Genomic DNA, 19,868 nt, shown 5'->3' with positions numbered 1-19,868 from the left:
TCCGCCGTCCCCTCTCTCCCTATTTATTTCAGAACCCCCTTCCCCTCCCCCATTTCTGATGAAGGGTCTCGGCCCGAAACGTCAGCCTTCCTGCTCCTATGATGCTGCTTGGCCTGCTGTGTTCATCCAGCTCTACACCTTGTTATCTCAGATTCTCCAGCATCTGCAGTTCCTACTATCTATAATAAACATTCACCCTTCCTGAATGAACTCAGTGTAACTGCTAATTGTAAGCAAAACTTATTTTAAAGCCAAGTGACAAGCTCTAGTCAACGTTTAAACTAAGATCTGGAATTCAGACCATAACCTCTAAATCCCAAATACACAACAACATGAAAAGACAAACCTCTGCAAAGTTGAGTTTTAGACAACCATAGACTGATTCCGATTGCATAAATCTGGATTCAAGTCTTTAGAATATGGTCATAGTCCAGCTTTTCAGATTTCACAAAGTAGTTAGAAATACTTGTGTTTGAAGACTTGACTAGGTTTCCAGGAATTTCTGCTGAGAACATAATTTCAGGACAGAATTGCAGCTTGTCTTCCTTAGTGATTCCTGGGTCTGTAAAACAGAATACTAAGTCCAAAAATGGTTGCTCGCACCTGTTAGCATAGAGGCTCCCTAGTGACTTCAAAGCCAGTTTCCCAGTAATTAAAGCAATAAAACCCATCTCTTATCTCTTTCAGAGTTTTTTGCTTCACTGTTTCTCCAAAGTCACTTGATGATTTATATAAGTAAATGGCTTACAGCGCATAGCTTTTAACCTCACTCTTTTCCCTGTTTAACTGAAAAGTTTTCCACACAGTCCATAATTATAAATATGTATTCCAACAATAGTTTTTGCATCAATCTAAGCTTGAAGGTTAGCAAATGATGCAATTTCAGTTCCTATCTATAGATAACAGTTCCAGACTTCTGCCACTTTTTGAGCGTGACGGTATTTCTTAATTTCACATCTGAAAGGTCTGGCTCTAATTTTTAGCCTATATCTTACATTTTTCAAGTAGCTGAAGAATTTTTCTCCCATCTGCCCTACTTGTGCCTTTAATATCTTATCTTCAATTCAATCATCCTTTAGCCTTCTAAATTCGAGGGGATATATCCCTTTTGTGCATGGAACTCCTTACTGTATAGGTTTTGTCCAGCCAGAGTTTTGTATAACTAACCAATTACTAGATATAAAGGCAGTGATCCATTAGTCATTTTGATGATTACTTTGATCTGTTCGTGATCAGGGTGCATGAATTCTTTGAAGTTTGCGTCACATGTGGACAGGGTGGTTAAAAAAAAAGTTTGGCATGCTTGCCTTTATTGTTCAGTCCTTTGAGTACAGGAGTTGGGAAGTCATGTTGAGTTTGTATAGGACATTGATGAGTCCTCTTCTAGAATACTGTGTTCAGTTCTGGTCGCCCAGTTATGGGAAGGATATTTTCAAACTGGAGAGGGTTGAGAAGAGGTTTACCAGGATGTTGCTGGAGACGGAAGGTGTAAGTTATAAAGATAGGCTGGACTTTTTTCAACGGGGTGTAGGAGGTTGAGAGGTGACCTGGTAGAAGTTTCTAAAATAATGAGGTATAGATGGAGTTAAGGATAGTTGTGTCCTGCCTAGGATGGGGAATTTCAAGACCTAGGGGGCACGTTTTTAAGCTGAGAGGAGAGAGATTTAAAAAAGACATGAGGCAATTTTTTTACAGAAGAGAATGGTTCGCGTGTGGAACAAATTTCCTGAGGAAATGGTGGGTGCGGGTACAATTACGACATCCAAAAGACATTTGGATAAGTACATGAATGGGAAAGGTTTGGAAGGATAGGGACCAGGAGCAGGCAGGTGGGACTAGTTTAGTTTGGAATTTGTTCTGCATGGACTGGCTGGACCGAAGGGTCTGTTTTCATGCTGTATGACTCTATAACCCTCAAGTCTCTTTGTTGATCTGAAACATTAGTGCTACATAATTGTAACCATCAGAAGTGACAATTGAAAGTCCCAATTTTTTTTTTTTTTTGGGTGGCCTTTTTTTTATATATATCTCATTTGAAAGAGGGCACCTCCAGCAATGCAGTGCTACCTCAGCACTGCACAGGACTGTCAGCCGAGATCGTGATTGAGACTGTGGAATGGAATTTTTGTTCACAGCCTTCTGGCTCAGGCAAGGATGTTACCAATGAGCCACAACTGAGATAAGCTGCTATCTACTCCGGACGTGAGAGAGTTCTTCTAAGTATTAACCATTACATCTAGGTTTGTTGCAGTTTGGTCTGTCAATCTCTGTGTTTAGTGGCATCAAAAGAACACTCAATTTTCAACAACACAGCTTGAGAATGTTTTTTACAAAGCTGGGACACAAAATTTACACACAGGTATACATTTCTTTAAGCTTCAAGAAATAGCATATACAAATGAAACCAATAGCAGTTCCTTGCAAATAGAATTGGTTAAATTATCACACAGTATCTCTTGTCTACTTTCCAATAGCATGTTAAAATCTTTCTGTATATGACCATGTAGTTGTCAGGTCTTCACCCTGTCATCTCTTGGATGTTGCTTAACTTCACTATGCATGCGCCCTTATAAGAAATGCGTCCCCATCCAGTTCTTGTGAGATGTAGCTTCAGCCCACTGTATTTGTCAATCCTCTGTTCCAGTAAAGCCTTCAATGTTACTTTCTCTTGCAGGTTTAGAAATTGTTACCAACTTCTGATAAATTGCTAAATTTATTTTAACCTAGGCACTCACTGTATATGTTGAGAAATAGATTTATATTTCAAATAATTGAATGATAGAAACAAAGTATAATTTGGCGACTTCATGCAGCCAATAATTTTACACTGAGCTTTATATATAGGAGTGTAATGACAGATTGTAATATTAAGAATTTTTGAACTGAAGTGTTTTTATCTTTGTTCCCTTTCTCTCCCAGGTGTATCTGCACAGTCATTTTATCATTCCTATACACTATGTAATACAGCTTTTAACCTTCAGATTGCCACTCCCGGGGTAAGTGCCAGCTACGTCGTCTTTTTTCATTGATCCACTGTATACTTTTACAAAAAAAGTAGAATGCTAGTCATTGCCTTGTATGGATGAACCATCTAACAGTTCCTGCTGTGTGCTGGAATAGAGGAGGACTATAAGATATAGGAGCAGAAATAGACCTTTATGATCATGATGATAATTCTGAACTCTAATTTCGTGCCTTTTCCCCATTAAACCTTGATTTTCTTACTAATCAAAATCTGTTTATCTCAGCCTTGAAAAGACTTAATGACCCAGTCTCAACAGCCCTCTGTGGTAAAGAATTCTACATCTTCACAACCCTCTGAGTGAACCAATTCCTCCTCATCTCTGTCTTAAATGTATGATCCCTTATTCTGAGATCATGTCACCTGGTCTTAGACTCTCCCTGAAAGGAAAACAACCTTTCCACATCTACCCTGTCAAGTCCTCTAAGAATTTCATTTGTTTCAAAACATTCACTTATAATTCTTCTATATTCCAACGAGTACAGGCCTAATCTACTCAACCACTCCTCATGAGACAGTCCTTCCATATCTGTTATCAGCATGGTGAACCTTCTTTGGTCTTCCTCCAATATTAGCATATCTTTCCTTATATAATGATATTCACAGTATTCCAGTTGTGCTCTGACTAGTAATTTGTACTGTTTAAGCAAAACCTCCCTACTTTTATGTTCTGTTCCCTTTGAAATTAAAGCCAATAATCCATTTGCCTTTCCTATTACACACTGAACTTATGGACGAGGCGTCCCAAATCCCTCTGTTTTGTGGATTTCTGCAATCTTTCTCTCTAGATAATATTCAGCTCCTCTATTCTTCCTGCCAAAATGCATAACCTCGCATTTCCCCATACTATAGACCATCTGCCAAATTGTGCCCACTCACTTAACCTATCTATATCCCTCTACAGATTTTTTTTGTCATTATCATCACTTGCCTTACCACCTATTTTTGTCATCTAGAAATTTGGCTATAATACGTTCAAAGGCTCAGTAAAGATGAGAAAGACCCAAAAGCATTTTAATAACCACAATCTATGACTATTGTAAAAAATGACTACATTTGTTACCTGGCTCTAAAACCTTGCTTCCCATTTGCACATCTTTATGCTATAAATTTCCCACTGTTAATGTGACTGTCGGTAGTTTAATTGTAATTTCCTAGGTAAACGTTTCTCATTTCAAGTATACCCTCTAGTAGCGGATTTATTTTTAATTTCCCAGCTTCTAAGTCTGTACTGCAGAGAAACCTCACCTCTAACTAACTTCACTAGCCACCAGTTCCATTAATAAACTATAACATTCAAGTATTCACCAAAATTAAGAACAGAATATGTGACTTTAAGTTGAGAATGTATTTGCACCTGCAGGCTCATTCTACCTGAAGACTATACTTGTCTTAACTTCCCTTTATATAATGTCAAGGAAAATCAGCTATCATTATTAAAAGGTCTCGTGTAGGATATGCAGTTCTCAAATTATACTTCAAAATCTCTAACAATAGGACAGTAATTTCAGCACCTCACCTTTTAATGTATTAAATTAAATCTTCTAAAGTGTTGTAAGTGAATATTCTCTTTGCCTTCCTCTTGACCTTCAGTACTTTGCATTTTGTTCCGTTTGTGTAACTGTGATTCTGATCCAAGCCACTGGCATCTGTTTAGTTAGGGAAGGCTTGTATATATAATATATGTGTGTGTTTGCAATAGGGGAAGCCGATGGATTTTGTGGAGCTGGATGAGAATAATATACGCTGGATCCAGGACTTCCGTATGAAGCCATACTCAAATCCGGCTAAGCTGGAGTCGATTGATGGTAGGGGCTTTGTCTACGTTGAGATGCGATGTTTGGTAAATTTAAAATACCGAAGCTAATCTAGGAATATCAGCTCTGCAGATATTTGTTTCTGGAGTGTGGGGTTAATAATAATAATCTGATAGTTTATAGAATGAAAGTTAAACTTCAGTGTTCAGTTTGCAGCATCAAGATCCTTTGGGATTCAGAGCAGTGTCTTGAAATGTAGAACAGAGAAGGATGTGAGTATTTAAAGTGTGGACAATGTGAATGTGCCATTTACTTTCGTTATAGTAAATGATGCACCATAACGACTCCCATAAATTGCTGTAGCTAATCTGAGAGGGCAGTTTGTTACCCAAATATTGCAGTTTTATATTAAAAGTTGCAGAAGTGGTGAAAATGCAAATTTCCGAGCAGATCAGTGGTGGATCGCTTTTGGGTTCAGAGCTGTAACAGACTGTGAAAAAGAATGAGCACGATATAAAGGGAGGAGTAGAGAAGTATAACTAGTACAAAGAGCAAGAGACGTCCAATCCAGTGTCAGTTAAAATGTGACCTGACCAAAGAGAAGTCAAAATGTCCCTGTGACTTGTGCTGTTTTTCTATACAGCGAATCACATGCACTACGTTTAATATGTTTTTTGTATAGTACAGTGGGACGTTTATCCACATTTAGATGAAAATACTGAAAATGTAAACTAAAATATTTTGATATTAAATGACATTGTGTCACTAGGTGCAAGGTACAACGCTATCCTGATTCCAAATTGTCCTGGTGCTATGGTAGATCTTGCAACCAGTGGATATCTGGCCAAGATTCTCCAGCATTTCTGTGCTGAGAAAAGTGAGTAATTTATTCTCAAACATTATTAAATTTATGCTGGAGGTTTGAATGAGAAACTACCTAATTGTTGATTATAACAGTTTGTGTTATGGATTTTGCAATGAATGTTCAAGAAACATCTAGCATCTAGTCTGTGCTGAGTGAGCTGATCTCTGAGAAGACAAGAGTTGAGGTGATAAACATAGCATGTCTTTGATCAGTGAAGACAAATCAAGACACTGTTTTTGCTCAGTGACTCTTGTTGGAAAACATTGTTGTGGTTCACAACAAAGGATTTGGTTTGGGTGTAATGATAAGTCCTGTTAACAAGTTTTACCAAAGAATCATCACTTATTCAATGGTATAAACCTCTATCCTGTATGAAAACATAGCCTACCCAGCTTAGAACATAGAACATAGAACATTACAGCGCAGTACAGGCCCTTCGGCCCTCGATGTTGCGCCGACCTGTGAAACCAATCTGAAGCCCATCTAACCTAAACTATTCCATTATCATCCATATGTTTATCCAATGACCATTTAAATGCCCTTAAAGTGGGCGAGTCTACTATTTTTGCAGGCAGGGCATTCCACGCCCTTACTACTCTCTGAGTAAAGAACCTACCTCTGACATCTGTCCTATATCTATCACCCCTCAATTTAAAGCTATGTCCCCTCGTGCTAGCCATCACCATCCGAGGAAAAAGGCTCCCACTGTCCACCCTATCTAATCCTCTGATCATCTTGTATGTCTCTATCAAGTCACCTCTTAACCTTCTTCTCTCTAACGAAAACAGCCTCAAAACCCTCAGCCTTTCCTCATAAGACCTTCCCTCCATACCAGGCAACATCCTGGTAAATCTCCTCTGCACCCTTTCCAATGCTTCCACATCCTTCCTATAATGCAGTGACCAGAACTGTACGCAATACTCCAAGTGCGGCTGCACCAGAGTTTTGTACAGCTGCAACATGACCTCATGGCTCCGAAACTCAATCCCTCTACCAATAAAACCTAACATACTGTACGCCTTCTTAACAACGCAATCAACCTGGGTGGCAACTTTCAGTGATCTATGCACATGGACACCGAGATCTTTCTGCTCATCCACACTACCAAGAATCTTACCATTAGCCCAGTATTCCTGTTACTCCTTCCAAAGTGAATCACCTCACACTTTTCCGCATTAAACTCCATTTGCCACCTCTCAGCCCAGCTCTGCAGCTTATCTATGTCCCTCTGTAACCTGCAACATCCTTCCGCACTATCCACAACTCCACCGACTTTGGTGTCATCCGCAAATTTACTAACCCATCCTTCTACGCCCTCATCCAGGTCATTTGTAAAAATGACAAACAGCAGTGGCCCCAAAACAGATCCTTGAGGTACACCACTAGTAACTGAACTCCAGGATGAACATTTCCCATCAACCACCACCCTCTGTCTTCTTACAGCTAGCCAATTTCTGATCCAAATCACTAAATCACCCTCAATCCCATGCCTCCGTATTTTCTGCAATAGCCTACCATGGGGAACCTTATCAAACGCTTTACTGAAATCCAAATACACCACATCAACCGCTTTACCCTCATCCACCTGTTTGGTCACCTTCTCGAAGAACTCAATAAGGTTTGTGAGGCACGACCTACCCTTCACAAAACCGTGTTGACTATCCCTAATCAAATTATTCCTTTCTAGATGATTATAAATCCTCTCTATTATAATCCTTTCCAACACTTTACCCACAACCGAAGTAAGGCTCACTGGTCTATAATTACCAGGGTTGTCTCTACTCCCCTTCTTGAACAAGGGGACAACATTTGCTAGTCTCCAGTCTTCTGGCACTATTCCTGAAGACAATGACGACATAAAGATCAAAGCCAAAGGCTCTGCAATCTCCTCTCTAGCTTCCCAGAGAATCCTAGGATAAATCCCATCCGGCCCAGGGGACTTATCTATTTTCACACCTTCCAGAATTGCTAACACCTCCTCCTTATGAACCTCAATCCCGTCTAGTCTAATAGACTGTATCTCAGTATTCTCCTCGACTACATTGTCTTTTTCCTGCGTGAATACTGACGAAAAATATTCATTTAGCACCTCTCCTATCTCTTCGGACTCCACGCACAACTTCCCACTACTGTCCTTGACCGGCCCCAATCTTACTCTAGTCATTCTTTTATTCCTGACATACCTATAGAAAGCTTTAGGGTTTTCCTTGATCCTACCTGCTAAAGACTTCTCATGTCCCCTCCTGGCTCTTCTTAGCTCTCTCTTTAGGTCCTTCCTGGCTAACTTGTAACTCTCAAGCGCCCTCACTGAGCCTTCACGCCTCATCTCTACATAAGCCTCCTTCTTCCTCTTGACAAGAAATTCAACTTCTTTAGTAAACCACGGTTCCCTCGCTCGACCACTTCCTCCCTGCCTGACAGGTACATACTTCTCAAGGACACGCAGTAGCTGTTCCTTGAACAAGCTCCACATTTCAATTGTGCCCAGCCCCTGCAGTTTCCTTCTCCATCCTATGCATCCTAAATCTTGCCTCATCGCCTCATAGTTGCCTTTCCCCCAGCTATAACTCTTGCCCTGCTTTATATACCGATCCCTTTCCATCGCTAAAGTAAAAATTATCCATCTTTTCCATTGCAGCCATCTTTATGCTTCATGCACGTTATAATTTTTTTTTTCCTAATTAACCTATTCAGAGATTTTATTACACACCCCTGAGCAAGTGGGACTTGAACCCAGAACTCCCAGCTCAGGGGGAGGGTCACCAGCACTGCACCACAACAGCTTGGCTTTGAACAGAACTTTGAGGAGATTTTGAATTTATACAGCACAATCTTTTTGAATAAAAATATTATGGAGCAGCTTATGTGAAGGAAAGAATGAAAGCAGTAAGGAAAACCTTAATCAATTCAGAAGGTTTTGAAGAAACAAGAGTTGAAAGTGAAGTGGTTTTGGAAGTGAGCCCCAATGAGCGAGAGGATGCATAATGTGGCCTCCAAAGAAACACAGTCTGCAATCAGATTTGAGAGTCTGAGGCAGAAATTCCTTGCAGGAGCATTTGGTGAGGAAATATCATTCAAAGCGAAATGTTAACTGAGGTGAGTTAGAAACAAGTTCCATGGAGTGAGTGTGGTGAAATACAACCAGGAACACTTGCCAACAATTGATGTCTGCAATCTTGTCAGGAAAGACTCAGGCTGCAATCTTTTTCTTCACTTTTTGCATCTTGGGGTTTAATGTCTCCCTGAAGTAATGAAAAATCCCTCTGTATTTTACCGACCATACGTGGCAACTATACAGCTAGATACACACAATATTCCTTCAGACCGTGCTGTGGACGAGAATGGATATACGTACTGTACATAGATTTCCAGCAGGCATTTGATAAGGTTTCACATTGAAGGTTAATGCAGAAAGTAAAAAGCTCATGTTGTAGGAGGTAACATATTAACTTGAATAGCAGATTGGCAAAACAAAATATCCATACGTAGGTCCTTGTCTGATTGGCAGCATGTCACAGAATCATAGTTATACAACACAGAAACAGACATTTTGGACCACCGTGACTGTGGCAATTAAAAAACATCGAACTACAGTAATCCCATTTCCTGCATTTGGTTCATAGTCTACTATGCCTTGGCATTTTATGTGCTCATCCAGATGCTTCTTAATTGTTGTGAGAGTATCTACACCACCCTCTCAGGCAGCACACTCTATGTATCTACCGCCGTCTGGATGCTCCTTACCTTAAACTTATACCCTGTGGTCTTGGACAGGTCAGCCATGGGGAAGACATTCTGATGATCTGCTCTGTCTATACCTTGACATATGCTTCCTATTTTCTCTTTACTAAACTCTCGAAGTCCTTTGACATCCAGGATTGCCTGTTCCTGCTGCCCTTGCCCTTCACTTTTAGAGGAACATGCTGGGCCTGAATTCTCACTATTCAGTTCACATCATTGCTAGAGGTCTTAGAAAACATAAAGATTGATAAATCTCCAGGACCTGATCGAGTATATCCCAAGATGTTGTGGGAAGTAAGGGAAGAAATTGCGGGACCCTTTAGAGGACTAGTGGGTGGTTAATCATAGAATCCCTACAGTGTGGAAACAGGCCCTTTGGCCCAACAAGTCCATAGCCACCCAGACCCATCCCCCCTATAACCCACCTAATCTACACCTCCCTGAACACTATGGGCAATTTACCACGGCCAATCCACCTAGCCTGCACATCTTTGGACTGTGGGAGGAAACCGGAGCACCCAGAGGAAACCCACGCAGACACCGGGAGAATGTGCAAACTTCACATAGACAGTCGCCTGAGGGTGGAATCGAACCCAGAAACCTGCTGCTGTGAGGCAGCAGTACTAACCACCATGCTGCCCCAAATGTTGTGCCTTTATTTAAGAAATGCTGTAAGGAGGAGCCTGGGAACTATAGACTTGTGAGCTGGACGTTAGTGGTGGGTAATTTGTTGGAGGTGATTCTGAAAGAAAGGATTTACATTCATTTGGAGAGGCAGGGATTGATTAGGGATAGTCAGTATGGTTTTGTGTGAGGGAAATTGTGTCTCACAGACTAAATTGAGTTTTTTGAGCAAGTAACCAAAAAGATTGAAGGTGGAGCAGTAAACATTGTTTACAGGACTGTAGCAAAGCCTTTGACGAAGTTCCGCATGATAAACCAATACATAAAGTTAGATCTCGTGGGACTCAAGGGGAGCTTGCCAATTGGATACAAAATTGGCTTGATGTAGGAGACAGAGGGAGGTGTTGGAGGGCTGTTTTTCAGACTGGAGGCCTGTGACCAGCAGTGTTCCATGGGGATAGGTACTGGGTCCATTTTTGTTTGTCATTTATATAAACAGTTTGGATGACAATAGAGGAAGCATGGTTAGTAAGTTTGCAAATGACACCAAAATTGGTGGTGTAATGGACAGTGATGTAAAGAGATCTCAATCAATTGTGTCAATAGGCTGAGGAGTGGCTGATGGTATTTAATTTGGAAAAATGCGAGGTATTGCATTTTGATAGAACAAACGAGGGCAGGACTTGTACACTTAATAGTAGGACCCTGGGTAGTGTTGTAGAACAATGAAACCTAGGGGTTCAGGTACATATCCTTTGAAATTTGCATCACAGGTAGACAAAGTGGTTAAGAAGACATTTAGCATACTTGCCTTCATTGCTCAGACCTTTGAGTATAGGAGTTGGAACACTATGTTGAAGTTGTATAGGACATTGGTGAGGCCTCTTCTGGAATACTCTGTGCAGTTCTGGTCACCCTGCTGTAGGAAGGATATTGTTAAAATTGGAGAGGATTCAGAAAAAAATTACCAGCATGTTGTGAGGAAAGGAGGCCTTGTGTTAGAAAAGAATAAGCTCGATAGGCTGGGACTTTTTTCACTGGAGTGAAGGAGGTTGAGGGGTGACCGTAGAGGGGTTTATAAAATCATGACTCTTTTCCCTAGGATGGAGGAATTCAAAAAGTGGGTGGCAGTGCATTTTTTTTAGGGTGAGAGGAGAAAGTTTTAAAAAGAATATGAGGGGCAACTTTCTTTTTTCCACAGTGGTTCATGTGTAGAATGAACTGCCAGAGGAAGTGGTAGATGCAGGTATAGTTACACATTTAAATGACATTTAGATAAGTACATGAATAGGAAAGGTTTGGACAGATATGGACCAAATACAGGCAAGTGGGACAAGTTTAGTTTGGGAATACAGTTGGCGTGGACTGGTTGGACCGAAGGGTCTGTTTCCATGCTGTATAATTCTACGACTCTATGACTGCAGATTTCCTTTGTCAAAGGGCTCAGTGAACCAGATGAATTTTTGCATCAATATGTTTCATGGGTGCAATTATTCAGAGTAATTTTCAACTCCAGATTTATTAGTTAAACTTAAAATCCTACCAGCTGCATGGTGGGATTTGAACCTTCAAAAGGGTGTAAACCTGAAACTTTGACTTTCCTGCTCCTGTGATGCTGCCTGACCTGCTGTGGTCCTCCAGCTCCACACTGTTTTAACTATGACTCCAGCATCTGCAGTTCTTGCTATCTCCACAGACTGTTCGCCTTTATCTCTGGATTGCTAGTTCAATGACATTACTGTTACACCATCATCCACCTATCAATTTTTTTTTGGAACTCGATTAAGTTCATACATTATTTCTTTAGCACTGGGAAGCGGAGCTCTCATATTTTGGTTACTGATATTGCTTAATAACAACCTTTTCTAAATTAAGATGTATAAGTAAGTAGAGGGAAGTTGAAGTTAACTTGCATAGCATTATGTACTCTAATTTTAAAACATCATAACTTTTGGCTTTTGAATTAAAGAGACTTTTGCAGCATCTATTTTTGTTTGGAACTTGAATTATAGATTTTTCTTTTCATTCTTCATCTCTTTTATGTTACTTGCTTCATTTTTTATGCATTCATGGGATGTGAGTGTCACTATCTGGGCCAACAGTTATTGCCAATCCTTAACTGCCCGTGAACTCAGTCCCTTTTTAGGGCCATTTCAGAGTGCATTTAAGAGTCAACCATATTTATGTAATGAGGAGAAACTGTAGCTTGATATGTTAACTTGTCTGTTCTCATTGGAAATGTACTGATCTCAGTTTCCAGTATCTTTGTAATCCAGCATTTGCAGACTTTATTAAACAGACATTTACATTGTGAAAATAGACAATTGGCTCCAGACTGTGATATACACAACCTCTCCAAATTGAATCTATTTTCAAAGTCTACTTAAATATTTCCTTAAATGTAATAATTGGGGGAAGATGTGATCTGCCCTTATTTTTAATTTGCTAATTGCAGAACCAATTTGTGTGGTGGGACATGGAGTTGCTGCTTTATGTTGTGCAACTAACCAGGACAAGTCATGGATATTCGAGGGATACAGCATCACTGGAGTAAGAGCTCAGTTTAAATATACCTCACATAAGAAAAGTTGTATTTTTCTTACAGGTATGTAAAGTTATTAACAACTTTCGGGCGTGGTCTAATAAGTGGTAAGCAAAATTCATTCCATGCAAGTGTCAGCCAAAGATCCATGTCTGAGGAAATCCAATTATGTCCCTTTGACCTTCAGTGGCATTACCATTGCTGATTCCTCCACCATCAACATCCTGTGGATTGTGATTGACAACACAGTGAACTGAGCCAGCTGTGTAAATATTGCAACTAGAAGAGTGGGTACGAGGCTGGCAATTATGTGGGGTGTAATTCTACTTCTGAATCCTCGTAGCTTACCGACTATTGACAAGGCACAAGTTAGGAGTGTGTTGGAATATTCTACGCTTATTTGGATGAGTACAAGCTCAAGAACTTGGATGTCATCTGGGACAAAGCAGCCCACATAGGCATTACACCTTCCACCAGCTTGCACAATCAGTCTCTCCACCAGCATACATTGTGCCAGCAGTACGTACCATCTACAAATACACTGTCAGATTTTGACAAGGATCCTTCGCCAACCCGAAATTCACAGTCTCTACTACAACAAATGACAAGGGCCAAAGATCCATGTTAACATCAACATTATCAAATTCCCTTCCAGGCCACACTTCACTTGGAACTTATTTGCTGTTTCCTAATTGAGTCACCGTCCTAGAATTCCTCCTAACAACCTTATGGATGCACCTACACCAAAAACTACATTGGTTCAAGTAGGCAAATCACCACCACCATCTCAAAAGCAATTAAATATGGGCAATAAATGCTGTCCTAACAAGGGATGCTTGCAAATAAAAATTTTAAAAATGCAGTTAACCTCTTTAAAAGGTAGGCTAAATAGATAGGTATATGGGATAGACCAAATAGCCTCTGTCTGTGTGATTGTACTAACTGAAAAAGAGCTATTCAATCTGATCCCATGTTTTAAATAAATAAGCTGTATTTAATTACTCTGACTTTGCCATTTGAGAGCATTCTAGATTACTGATGTAGTTAAGCTCTGTTGATATTACTAATTGTGTCTAAGATCAGTTATTGCAGTTCATTTTAATAAATGGATAATTGATAGTTTCTTTTCATAGCCCTCTGTCTTCGAGCTAGTAAGGAGGAAAGATTTTGCAAGCCTTCCAGTCATTGTGGAGGATTTTGTGAAAGACTCGGGAGCCACCTACAGTGGTAGGTCATCTGTGGCTCTGTGTTGTCATAGTGATTGTAATTCAGGGATGCTTTCAGTCCCCATTCCATATATAGGAAAACATCTAACTATTTTCTGCTTATTGCATATTCCATTCCTATGACTTCAAGCTGCTATATTTTGATCATGGCAATTTGAAGTCAGTCTAGAAAACGGACGGTCAGTGTTGGAGCTTTCTTCACAGCAAGGTTTGTTGTGGTTTGAAGTGTAAGGACCATATCTTTTTATTTCCCTGCCTTTTGATAGTGGACTGAAATGAGAGAGGATTGTTTTAAAAATCAAGGAATATAGAAGGAATTGCAGCAGTTTTTAAAAGCAAGCTGCCAGTACTTATTTATTGTACTGTTTGTACTTATATTTATTCAACCAGTGGGGATTGTTTAGTTGCAGGCAAACTGGCACCAGGGCGTATGTACAAAGAGAGATTTGGCTGACAGATCTATGGAGTGTTGACCAGTTGTCAATGGCACGGGCCTTCTGCCTGCCAACGTGATTGGCTCCCAAGTAGCTGAACAGCTTGTGGGTGTGAACAAAATGGTCACAACCCTTCAGATCTCCAGAAAGGAAGGTGCTTTCTTTGTCTCTGCAGTAAGAAAGCTCCTAAAGCCTGAAGAAAGCCAGTTTACTTCTCCTCAGCAGTTGCTGCAAGCTGTTGCTTTTAATCAATAAATCAGAGACTTCATATGTCATGAACCAGTTGCTTTGTGCTTCCTGCAGGCCAGTGAAAGTACCTGGAAAATAAAGAGTTTGCCAAACTGCAAGCCAAAAGTGATTTTAAAAAAAAAAAAAAAATCAAAATACAATGGATGCTAGAAGTTTTAAAATAAAAACAGAAAGTGATAGAAAAACTCAGCAGGTTTGGTGGCATCAATAGAGATAACATTTTGATATGGCTGCACTTCAGAACACTCTTATTTTTAACCTTAAAATTATTTATTTGCATTAAACTGTAATTCTGGTTGAGTACAGAAACCTGGTCTGTTCTTTTGTCAACCTCAGTCTAAAAATACAAGTACATACAGGGAATTTTGCGTACTTTGGAAAAACCTTCCAACTTTTATGATGATTCCAGATTCGGTGAGGCTTGATATCCAGCAATACCCCAGTGAGGTGTAACAGAGAATGTTGGAAATGATTATTGGTGTGAGTTTAGTTTGAAAAAAGAACGATGGGCATTTATTCAAGTCTTTACTGATGATGTGATGTTATCTCTTAGTATTTCCCATGATCTTACTCACCTTGTGCTTTGAAGGTAGTCTGCTGCTGAATGAGTTTCCAAGACTATTGACTGCTTTTTAACACCTCATCCAAGTGGCTCCACTGTAATTAATATAGGAACAAGAGTATGTCATTCAGCCCCTTGAGCCTGTTGCACCATTTATTGAAATCATGGTTGATCTAGCCTGACTACATATACCTATCTTTGGCCCATATCCGTTAATATCTTTGATTAATAAAATTGTATCTATCTCAGATTTAAAATGAACAACTGATCCAGCATACACTGCTGTTTGTGGAAGTGCATTCTAAACATCTACCACCCTTTGTGAATGAAAGTGCTTCCTAACATTTCTCCTGAATGGTCTGGCCCTAATTCTCAGGCTGTGCCCTCTAGTTCTAGAATCCCCAACCAGAGAAATAGTTTATCCACCCTGTCCTTTCTTGTTAATATCTTGAAGACTTCGATCAGATCACCCTTTAGCCTTCTAAGTGCTAGAGAAAGTAGGCCTAATTTGTGTAATTTTTCCTCCTAACTTAACCCTGGAAGGATTTCAGACCACAGAGTGAAAGCCAACAGCTCTAAAGGATAACCACAGCCAAGCCTAACCCAGTCAATGTACATATGGTTCTAAAGAAAGTTTTCTTTTGATAAAAATAACAACAAAGATTTCTCTAATTTATGACTGGCAAGCCCTTGACTGAAATATATTAAAATTCCATATAAATGGAATAAGATATTGTGCAATAGAAAATTAAGTATTAAGAAGTAGAAGTGATCTACTTTGTAAATATTTGTTGCACTTTTTAATAAATTGGTTCTGGAATCTCTAGACATATTCAGTATGAAACACTAATTGTGATAATCCTACCAGTGGTCTATGATTGTCTAATTATTTCCATGTTTCATATTTTTCCAGAACACCAAGCTTATACAAATCGGGTGCTGGATAATGTTGATGAAGAGAGCCAGAGGTTTTCTTAATGGCTTGATTCATTAGGAGTACTGTTTCTGTGTTGTTAAACCATTCAATCCAGAAAGTCCAAAGTAAAAGATCCTTGATCTGTGCCACACTAGCTGACCTTGGCCAGGATAGCAGCAAAAGCTGCTGTAATTTTCATGAGTAGCCAGGTGACTCTTGCGAGAAACTAAAAGCGTACGAATATTAAAGTAAATTGGGACACAGTGTGGTACTGACAGTGTTTCATTGAAGAATGGTTCCTTGGGGAAGCAAACCAGATAGTGATTGTGCAAACAGTACAATAGCAAAAAAGTCATACCTCTCATGAAAGGAAAATATCAGTTAGGTGTAACAATATCAGCTGATCTTGGTATATGGTATTCCTTCAAAATACCTAAAATGATCAATGCAAAATTTCTGATATTGAAGCTGCAAAAACACAGTCTTCAAATCATGTCTAAAATGATTATTTCTTCTTTAATAATTGTGAAAGAGCGACAAGGACAGTGTCTAAGAGTTGGATGTTGTGAATAAATATTGTACTGTCTCTATCTCTTTATTTTTAGCTACTGAGCCTGATGCTGTACATGTCGTGATTGATAGGCACCTTATAACTGGACAGAATGACCAATCTACTCTTACTGCCATCCAGAACCTCATACTTTTCTGTAATGCAAGGTGAGAAATAGTTTGAGAATCAATTGCTCAAAATGTTTTATCTATTAATATTTAAGAAGGGGCTTCTTGTAACTCTAACAGTAGAGTGTTGGACTCTCGTGCAATAATCTGGGATATAACCAACATTCTTGGTAATCGTATTTTTTTTTGTACGGGTGTGATTTTAGCCAGTTCTTGGCTGAGTTGTTAGGTGAAGAAAGCTTTTCTGACAGGCAGGGTAATGAACTTGTACTTTCTTATAGATCAATAGGATGTGGTTGAAATCAGTAAGGCTGTTATGATGGTATGTCACTGTGCATGATACCATCGATCATTCATTAATTACAGATCTCAAAGACCATTACACTCATTAATGTTCATGCATTCATGCTCCATGTTTCCCTTTGCAGCCCTCAGTTATTTCTTTAGTTATTCCAGAGTTTTCACCTCTACCACACGACCAGACGTCCATTCTATGCATTAATCATTTGTTATGTTAATAACACATTCCTAAGATCTGTTTTAACTGTGCTTTTTAAGCTTAAATTTATTTGTTTAGCTTGCAGTCTTGAGTTTTTAAATAATTTTCAGGTTTACCTCAATATTTGTCTCTAATTCCTCACAACAGCATTCCATTTTGTAATTTCTGAATAGCCACAGTGATATTAATAGCCTCTCCTAATTTGATAATGTCTACAAGCATCAGCAATTTTCATTGAATCTGAATCCAATCCATTGATGTAAGTTTGAAATTTTGTAGTGGTCCCAATGCCAGTTACTGGGCATCCAACTCAGCGCCACACCCAGTCTTCATATAGCTCCTCTGATAGGTACCCACAATTTTTCGCCTTTCAACCAATTTACATTCAGAAGACTTGTCCGGAATCCCGATAACTTTGAATTAACTGAGAGCTTTCTATGTAGAATGTTATGAAGTGCCATTTAGAAGTCTGTCTATGCATCATAAAACTTTTTTTCAGTCTGTTTAGAATGTCACTTCATTGAAGTATTGATAGATGGAATGTTTCCCATTGTGACTGCTGTTTATTTGATTATCAGTGTACAGATAATCTGATGACTAATTTGTTTAGACTGTTGTAAAGACTGCATCTTTCTATTCTACTTTCTTTTGATTATGGATTAAATTGGGCAAAGAACTGCTTTATAACAAAATACTAAAGAAGGATTAGTAGTTTTAAAAGGCAAGTTACTGAAACTCGTTGTAAGCCATGTTTACATTGTTGGTTTGCAAATAAAGGGGAAGGTGTAAAAAGGCAGCACAGCGCTAGGCCATGTGTACAAAGTGAGATTTGTCCAGCAACAAGTAGCTGATTGGTTTGGTGAATTGTGACTATCTCTGTGATTGGTTCCTGGCTAGTTGAACAGCTGACTGATGCTCATGATACAACTAGGAGCTGTCGGACCTCTTAAAGAGGAGGTGGTGTCCCTCCATCTCTGCATAAAAATATCTGAAATCTTAAAGAAATTAGTTATTTTCTCCCACTAGTTGCTGTAAACTGTGGTCTTTAACCAATTTAAGAGACCTGGCAGCTAGCGTACCAATTGTCAGTGCTTCCTGTAAGAACAAAATCCCAGATAATAAAGAAACTGAAGAATGGAAAGTCCTGGCAAACAAAATGATGACTTCAACAAACTAGTGCTGAGAATGCTGAGGAACTGTGGCACCAAGTTTTTATTTTCCTTCTACTCATATACAAAAACATAGAGTAGTAGTTAGGTTTATGCATGGGTTTAATAAGGGAGTTAGAGTTTTAACTATAGAGCTCCATGTCAACAGCTAATAGTTGTTTACCTGTGATTAGAATCTATTTATTTGTAATAAGTAACATTCGCAACACACAAATGCCAGGCGATGACCATCTCCAATAAAACGACAATCTAACCACCGCCCCTTGACATTCAGTGGTGTTACCATCATTGAATCTCCAACTATCAACTTCCTTGCATTATCATTGACCAGAAAATCAAATGGACTCATCATATAAATACAGTGGCTACAACAGCAGGTCAGAAGCTGGGAATACTGCAGTGAGTAACTCCCCTCCTGACTCCCCAAAGCCTATCCACCATCTACAAGGCACAAGTCAGGAGTGTGATGGAGTAAACTCTCCACTTGCCTGATAGGTGCAGTTCCAACAACACTCAAGAAAGTTAACACCATCCAGGACAAAACAGCCACATTCACAAGCATTCAGTTCCTCCACAATCAATCCTCAGTAGCAGTGGTGTCTACAAGATGCAGAAATTTACCAAAGACCCTTGGTCAGTGCCTTCCAAATGCACAACCACTTCCATCTGGAAGAAGGGTATCAAATACATGGGTAGACCACTACCTGCAAGTTCCCCTCCAAGCCAGGCACCATCCTGACTTGGAAATATATTGCTATTCCTTCACTGTCGCTGGGACAAAATCCTGGAACTTGCACCCTCAGGGCATTGAGGGTCAACCTACAGCATATGGCCTGCAACGGTTCAGGAAGGCAGCTCACCACCATCTTCTCGAGCAAGTAGGGACAGGCAGTAAATGCTAGCTAGCCAGCCAGTGACACCGACTTCCCACGAGCAAATCAAAAAATATCTAATAACAGAAGATGATAACTCCAGGAATAGTGCAATTTGTTTTTCAAAGCATTAGCCCTGTGAGGTGTATACATTGAAGCAAGGTTAATGGTCTGTAGTTGCTTGTGACTGTTTGGTCATGCTTTTAGGAAATGTGCATCATGTTTCCATCCACTGATAACCATCCCAGTATTTGTTTACTTAAACATCATGCATCACCTCCTCTCTGAATACTCCGTGATTAATGCCAATTCCCAAACCATGTATTGTTTTGAGCCTTTCAAGCCTGTCTCATTTATGTTGAAGTTATTAATTCCACACTGCCATGAAAGGCAAGTTGCTAATGTATGTGAAAAGTTTGAAGATAGCATTATTATTAGTGAGAATTGCAGTCTTCATGAAGACAAAGTCTCATTATGGAGCGACAGCACCCTATTGTGGTTTAATGTCACACAGCCACCATGCTCATCGGACAAGCTGAAAGAACTGCAGATGCTGTAAATCAGGAACAAAAACAAAGTTGCTGGAAAAGCTCAGCAGGTCTGGCAGCATCTGTAAGGAAAAAACAGAGTTAACGTTTCGGGTCCAGTTCTGAGGGAGGGTCACTAGACCCGAAATGTTAACTCTGTTTTTTCCTTCACAGATGCTGCCAGA

The 19,868-nt window shown here is 39.6% G+C and overlaps 1 protein-coding gene across 2 annotated transcripts in view; it reads left to right on the top strand.

Moving 5' to 3' along the window:
• gatd1 (glutamine amidotransferase class 1 domain containing 1) overlaps nt 1-19,868 on the top strand; it is a 27,521-nt gene that overhangs the window by 1,943 nt on the left and 5,710 nt on the right. For both annotated transcript variants that reach the window (XR_007263965.1, XM_020526582.2), the window contains exons 2-7: nt 2,920-2,996; nt 4,725-4,830; nt 5,549-5,656; nt 12,465-12,559; nt 13,685-13,778; nt 16,544-16,655. Coding sequence is in view for 1 of the 2 variants with exons in the window: in XM_020526582.2 (XP_020382171.1) it covers nt 2,920-2,996; nt 4,725-4,830; nt 5,549-5,656; nt 12,465-12,559; nt 13,685-13,778; nt 16,544-16,655 (592 nt within the window). In the remaining variant the exon portion in view is untranslated. The remainder of the gene's footprint in view (nt 1-2,919; nt 2,997-4,724; nt 4,831-5,548; nt 5,657-12,464; nt 12,560-13,684; nt 13,779-16,543; nt 16,656-19,868) is intronic.

The sequence above is a fragment of the Rhincodon typus genome, chromosome 17, assembly GCF_021869965.1.
Source record: "Rhincodon typus isolate 14 chromosome 17, sRhiTyp1.1, whole genome shotgun sequence".
Taxonomy (NCBI): Eukaryota; Metazoa; Chordata; class Chondrichthyes; order Orectolobiformes; family Rhincodontidae; genus Rhincodon; species Rhincodon typus.
Note: the sequence above shows the minus strand (reverse complement) of the source record. Positions and strands in the feature narration are given on the sequence as shown.